General features: G+C 41.6%; 1 protein-coding gene across 1 annotated transcript in view; it reads right to left on the bottom strand.

Annotated features, from left to right (window-relative positions):
• Positions 1-543: 543 nt before the first annotated feature.
• adamts18 (ADAM metallopeptidase with thrombospondin type 1 motif, 18) overlaps positions 544-7,337 on the bottom strand; it is a gene marked incomplete at both ends in the record, with an annotated part of 58,664 nt that continues 51,870 nt past the window's right edge. The window contains 5 exons of the mRNA XM_083996239.1: positions 544-659; positions 1,256-1,451; positions 3,971-4,136; positions 4,321-4,391; positions 5,527-5,721. Coding sequence (XP_083852365.1) covers positions 544-659; positions 1,256-1,451; positions 3,971-4,136; positions 4,321-4,391; positions 5,527-5,721 — 744 coding nt within the window. The remainder of the gene's footprint in view (positions 660-1,255; positions 1,452-3,970; positions 4,137-4,320; positions 4,392-5,526; positions 5,722-7,337) is intronic.

The raw sequence follows: 7,337 nt of genomic DNA, 5'->3' as shown, positions 1-7,337 counted from the left end.
ATGGTATATCCAAACACAGAAATAACATGTCACAGATCCACTGTACACCTGACAAAATGTAAATCATATATTAAGAACCATAATAATTTAAACAAAGGTGTGCGAAACCAGACGCCTTTAAATATACAACATACAGTATGAGCAAGCTGCAAACCCTATAGTCCTTTTCTGTTCTCTTGATGGCTTGTAGTTTCAGAGGTTTCGAACAGAAAATGCACCACCAAATGACAACATATATATTACATCAGTCTTTAGATGCTCTGTCTCAACTTTCAATGTGGTCAGTGATGTGATGACACTGCTTTGGCAGATGAGCATTTGAAGCTGCATTTGCCCTCTTTAAGAACAACAAAAAAAAAAGAGTCCCATGGTTCCTCATTTTTTCTTCTCTTCAAAATTCAATACTCAAGTACTCCAGGAAGAAAACACAAATTGTTGAGCACAGTGTTGTGTCTCGCGAGTAATCACTTTCCCCCGAATGGTCTCTATAGTGTGGTTTCCTTCAGAGGCCTGAAGCCACACAGACTGTAATGTGTCCGAGCTCTACGGCCTCTTGCTGGAGCAGGACTTGCAGCACTGCTGTCCATAGAACTTGTGGTTGCAGACGCCGTGCTGTGGGACCAAATGGCACCAGCTGAAATGGTCCACACAGAGTTCATCTTCAGAGAGAGAAAGAGAGAGAGAGAGAGAGAGAGAGAGAGAGAGAGAGAGAGAGAGAGAGAGAGAGAGAGAGAGAGAGAGAGAGAGAGAGAGAGAACAGAAAAATTATTTAGCAGCTACTTACATTGTTTTCACTTAACAAAACATTCATGTCTGGTTCAGTATTTTTTTTTAGTAAATGACACACTGACTAACACACATCTTTTATAGTTCAAGTAAATACCTACTATTAAAATAACCTTCTCTGACCTTCCCTGAATCTCACCCCTAACAAACATTATTATTACGAAAACCAAAAAGGTAAAATTAACACTCAAACAGATAAAAACTAAACTTAAAAAAAAAAAAAATCCAAACTAAATGAAAACAAAAACGAATGAAAACCTATAATAACCTTGCATGAGACATAAACATAAACTTCAACTTCAAATTAATTTATAATCTGTTGATCAGCTGTACATGCCAACCACTGGGCTTGAGTTACTTGTCTTCATAAAGAAAAGCAAAAATCCTGGGAATGCAAACTCCACCCAGCACTGTATTTACAAGTAAATGTAACTACATGAACTTGTCTTGTGTCCTATGAGGAATTTACCTTTCGGTGTCGGTCCAGCAGCTGTGACCCGGCCTGGGCGTTGTGCCGGAGCCGGTGGAGCGGCGGGGCAGAAGTGTGTGTTGCACGCCCTAGAAGTGACAGGCCTCTGGTGGGGCAGGCAGCCAGCTGCAGGACGACCTTGCCGCAAACACTGGATAGACCGAGTCTGAACCCCTCCGCCACAGGATACAGAGCACTGAGACAGAGGCAGGAGAGGAACAGCACAGAGACAAAAAGAAAAGGAAAGGCGGAATGAGACGGAGAGAAATGAGAAGGAGTGCAGGGATATAAATAGGAGACGGAGATCAAACGCTGCAGCGCATGGAAAGAAAAGACTTGTCATAAAAAGAGCAGAGGAGGCAGGGGAACGGATGGAGGAAAAGTCCAAACAGAGACCAAGAACAGATGAAGAAAACAAACATCCCATCCAGCATGTACTTGCCCTCCAGCAAGCTGTCAGTATATATCTTCTCTGGTGGAAACATACTGGGATCACAAGCTCTAGATCAAGGAGAATAAGACTCTGTGCAGTATGAGGTTGCCCTTAAGACTTTTTGCATAATAGATGATATAACACATAAACTACACAACCTGCCCCGAAAGCCTCTGTAACAGAATGGAGCTTTTGAATAACATCTGAGGCCCCCTCCACAGAGCCAGCCACTGTTGGTAAGAACCAGGCGAAGTCTGTGGACTAGCTCCACCTACACTGCACAGTAAAACAGAGCAGCCAATAGTGGTCTTACGTGCTCTATTGATCAGAGCTCTGGCCCAGAAATTGTGCTGCCTTCCTTATTCCTGGACCTCCCAGAGAAGAAGACCCAGTAAACAAAAATCAATGCAGTGAGAGATGGAGGGCAAAAATAAATGTTGTGAACCTGAGAAACTATTTTTGAGAGATTTGTTAGTTTAGCAGCAACTGATCATAAAGTGGGGTGAGGGGTAGTCTAGCTGGTAGCTACTTTTCCCAATACTTTGAAGGTCTTAAGTCTCCATGTCTGCTTTGATTATAAAGCAGGTCTACATTCTGTCTTTATACTGTGAAAGTATCAAAGTTTTCAATACACAGAGAAATGCACACAGCTGGGCTGTCAAGTGGCTCACCTGGTAGAGCAGATCATACCATGTAGGTTTAGTCTCAATTTGAAAGGGTTTGAATCCGATTCATGTACTGTAGTTCCCTATCTCTCTCACTCTATATTTCATTCTCATTACTAAAACTCCAGAAAGAATGCACAAATAAACTTCTCAAAAAAAGTTTGGAAATGTTATTTCAGTCAATAATTTCTAAATTTTAATAATAACAATTGGTGTTGTATTTTACATTGTTGGAAAGCCTGATTAGTCACCTTTACAACAAGGTACAACTTGTTAGGATCTTGCATTCGTAGAATGAGCAACACAGCTCAGCATGTGGGTAGCACCCCCCAAGAAATGTGCTAAAATCCCCAAAACAGAACCTTTCATCATTGAAGGCAATGCAAATGCAGTGCGATATCAGAATGAGATTGTGGAGTCAGTGGTGATCTCATATCTCCAGGATCTGGGACGTAACTCCATCCTCATGGATGACAACGCTTTCCCCCACAGAGCCAGGATCATCACAGAGACAGAGTACCTCAAGAATTTGGGGGTGGAGAGGATGGAGTGAAGGTCCCTAACAGTTTAAAATAAATGTGTATGAAAATCGCCAATTTGTGTTTTTGTTGTTTTTTTTCCTTATTACTGTGGGTGGGTGCAATGATCCAATCCACCAAGCAACTCAACAAGAGTGAATATCAACAGGAGCATATTGCAGGGAATTTTGGCACATTTTGGGGGGGGCGCTACCCACATTTTATGATGTTTTGCTCATTCCAAAGATGCAAGATCCTTACAAGTTGCACCTCATTGTAAAGGTGACTAATCAGGCTCTCCATCAATATAAATAATAAATAATAATTCAACACCAACTGGTATTATTAAAAGGGGGGAAATTATTAAATAAAATAACATTTCCAAACTGTTTTTGAGGCGTTTATATCTTTTTATGGATCAACACTGAACAGTGTAAAATATGGGATCTTAAGTCTCTCTGTCGCTGTAACAGTAAGTGGCAAAATCTAAAGCTTGAGCAGCTGTTTAACTGTGGAAAAATAATAATTGAGACTGCAAATTAAGTTTCATATCAAACTATTATTGATTAGGATTGAATTCTTAAAACAGGCCATAGATGTGCACCATCAGCCACAAGAATAAATACAGTCACCTGTTTTAATGCCATTCCTAACTAGTGTATAATTGGACAGTAACTGTAACTGTGGAGAGGGTTTCGCAAAGTTAAACTTGAATTCAAATATCTAGAACTAGAAAGACAATAAACACCTTGCCAACACCACATCTACTTTTTTGGGGGGGGTTTCAGATCATCTACCTAATCAAGAATGAAATCAGCTTTTCAGCTTCTTGTCCCTCGTCCAGGTAACTGATGTGAGATACAGGGATGCAATGACAAACTCTCTCAGCATCCAGCGAGGCGGTAAAAGGCCCAAGGATCCAATTTTCTACCAAATATCCAAGTACCGTTTTTGGCGGTATAATTTGGACACATCCAGCTTGTCACCATAGTGTGTCACATGTGGGGAAGAAAGCTCCAAACTGGAAGATTTTCAGCTGGAGTAAACGTGTCAGTCTGTCATGTAGACAGTTTTTGGATCAAAGCGGGAGCAAATGTACCTGCTGCCAGGGAGAAGAGTACCAGCCTAAGACCACAGCATTGGAGGTTGTTCTGCCAGCAACGACCCGAGGGAGCTCTGGGCACGGACCTTGGTTGCAGCCCTGCTGGAGATCCACCAACGGTTTGGCCATATTCCTACACCTCCGTATGGGGAACTCCACATACCTGTGCAGGGAGAGGACAGGTTCTCTGCTCAAAATGACTTTTCCTACAGGGATACCAATTTTCAAAAAAGACTGAAATTCAGATTCAGAGGATATAGTACAAAGATGACACAGTGGGGTTTTAAATATGTGTGCAGGCTTTTTCAAGTCTGAAGATGTCTCGGTGTGCAGTTGAAGGAACATACCCTCCGCGTGAGTCTCTCTCCCCGCAGGAAAGCTCTCTCCTTTGGATGCCTGAGCCACACGACCTGGAGCACTGGAAAAGACAGCAGGCAGGTGGGACAATTTTAGAAAATGAACTCGGTGAGAGTATGTGTGTGTGTGTGTTCGTGTGTGTAGCAGCAGACACCATAAAGTTTCTAGAAATGGATTCAAAATACTCTCTATAAGAGCTCTACTGAGTATTTTTCAGTCATTATATTTGATGAGTGTGCAGGGCATTCTGTACGTGTGTAAGAGTGTCAATATGCCTAGCTACATTTCAAAATTCAAATCCCAGTGCATTCTGGGAATTCACTTCCTTGTTTTTTTGTGGGGGATTTTTCTGCTCTTTCTACACTGCAGACCCAATCTTTATCGCACTGACCTTTCTTCATTCAATATTCAGCAACATGAAGTATTTTGTCTTTACTCCCAGCTCAGCATCTCTACTTCTGTACAACAGGCGAAATCAAAGAGGAAACCAAAAACTCACCACTCTTTTTATACTGCACTGGAACGGATACTATAGTGATGTTCTGAGTGAACGGTTAAGGGCATGGTGAATGTGTGTGACACGTCAACCAGTCAAGTTGCAGGAAATATTATCCCCATATCAGCCCCTCTTCTCTTGAAGAGAATCTCTCCATGAACATTAAAATGTTTCTGTGACTTTTACCTTTTGGATAGGGTTAGGATTACACATGTCAACACAAAAATATTTGCTCAGTTGCTGATACAAGATATGTAACTGGCAAGAAGTGTAAAGGCAGAAGATCAACAATTTCGACGATTTTGCTGGATAAACAAATTAAAAGATTATTCAATTGCGAAAAGTATTTTAAAATCAGTTGCTTTAATGTGTTTGGATCAGTCTTCCATGAGTTGCTGAGGTTTGACACTGATATCCATCAGTAAATCATTTAATGTGTGTTATTGAGTTTCCTGGTTTCTTTTTCCTCCACTTGCCTCCTCCACTTCCAGGCCTGTTCCTATGTCACATCTGATATATTTGTAGTGAGTGACATATTATACAAAGCATCACAAATACAAGGTGCATCACCAAAAGCTATTTCTTTTGACACATTTCAAGTGCCTTAGGGTGGATCCTTACTCCAAATGATTAGACTGAAAGCAACACATTTCACTTCTGATCTTGCTGCTACCTGAGCTACATGTGTTTCTGTTCCTACCTCTCCCCAGGGAGTGGGAATCCACTGTAGTCTTTCATTTTTGGGGCAACGCCGCAGGACGCAGGTCTCTTGGGCTTTGGGTCTGTGGTGCTGTCTGCACATACTGTCGGGCACCACCACTGCTTTGGCTCCAGGATCAGTGCTGCTGCAAAACACACTGCGCTTCCTCAGTCCGCGGCCACAGGTTTTAGAGCACTGCGAGTGAGAAGTAAAAGAAGTCAGTGTGGGGGAAAAAGTCAAAGGCACGGACGACCACATCAAGCAAGCAACGGTTTAATGACCGTACACGTACACTAACTTAGCCAGATACATTATCATGATTGTTTTAACCTTCAGCTTGCATCTCGCTTCAGCACTGGGCCATATGAACAGAGGGTAAATCCTTGGCACAGTGAGTGCATTTGTAATTCACCACATAGTGGACAAGCAAGCAGAAGGTCACTGGTTTGATGACAGCACATTACGGCCTAACATTAAATACAGTAAACCAATAAGTCGGACATGAATGTGACCCCAGCCCGTCACTGTCTCCACTGACAGCAGACGCTGCTGCTGTAAACTCCACATGAACTGTAGAGAGATGGACAACGGAGTCAAACTGTTCCACTGGGACTGACGGCCGCAGCCATCAGGCCAGTTTTATGCAACAACATCACATTAATTTATTAGACATAAGACACACACATCTGTGCATATCCATTTACATACACAATCACGCACGTACACATGTCCCAGCTGTCCTTCTGTCACTGAAAGGTCCAATTGATCTTTTTCAGAGAGACTGGCCTTGTCTCTGCATGACCGCAGACTGAACTCGGACCGGTGTTTCAAAACAGGCCAAGAGCACTACATGAGTGTCCTAAAGACTGATGGCTGAATGACAGCTGAATGTCCCGACAGCGCAGGTCACAGCAGCCAATTATTCTGGTAAGTTTGACAAATCATCTGATCTGCTGCCAAGCTCTTAATGCTGTATACAGCACAATGAGCAAATCACAGCCCGCGATGCACAGTGGTTACAGTGGAAAAGGTCAGAACTTTAAAGTCATACTTGGTTAGCAGCCATGGCATTAAGTGGTCTAATCACATTTTTCCATCCATAAAGAAAATAGATTTCATCCTGCACTACATTAACATTTGACAAGCACTAATCATCCAAGAGGAGTTTCTTGCAACCTAGACAATGATCGCTTGTCATCACTTCTCAGTGTCTGTTCTGTGATTCATAAATGCAGGAAAAATTCAATCTGATAAAACTATGCAAATTAAATCTCCAGGATTTTATAGAAGAAGATAATTGAAAAAGAGAAAAAAATACATATCTTTTTGATTGCGATGACAAAAGAAGACTAACTAGCAGTTGTCACGGATGTCATTGTTAAATTTATTTCATTTGTGTTCTCCAGATGTCCTACAGAGGGCAGCAGAGCGTTTGTTTTAGCTTGAGTGAAACTTCTGACAGCTTGCCCTGGAAACTAGTGTGTATGTGTGTGTGCTTGTGTGTGTGTTCTCTCATCCCAGGCACACATACACACAAACTAACTGTGTTTTAAATTAAAGCTCACAGTGCCCCACATAAAAGCTGATTCATTAACTGAAAAATAAAAAAAGACTCACTGATTAAATTAAAACAAAGATGAGACACAGGTAGAATAATATCATGGTTAACAACATTAAGCTATAGACGCAATGGTAATAGTATCTTATTTATTTATTGTATGGGTTATAGGTGAGATTGCATTCAACTATTGGTGATGTTTGAGCTAAATGTTAAAGTCAGCATACTAAGATGACAAGGTTATAATGCTGAC

Source organism: Trachurus trachurus (assembly GCF_905171665.1).
Source record: "Trachurus trachurus genome assembly, chromosome: 3".
NCBI classification, from domain to species: domain Eukaryota; kingdom Metazoa; phylum Chordata; class Actinopteri; order Carangiformes; family Carangidae; genus Trachurus; species Trachurus trachurus.
Note: the sequence above shows the minus strand (reverse complement) of the source record. Positions and strands in the feature narration are given on the sequence as shown.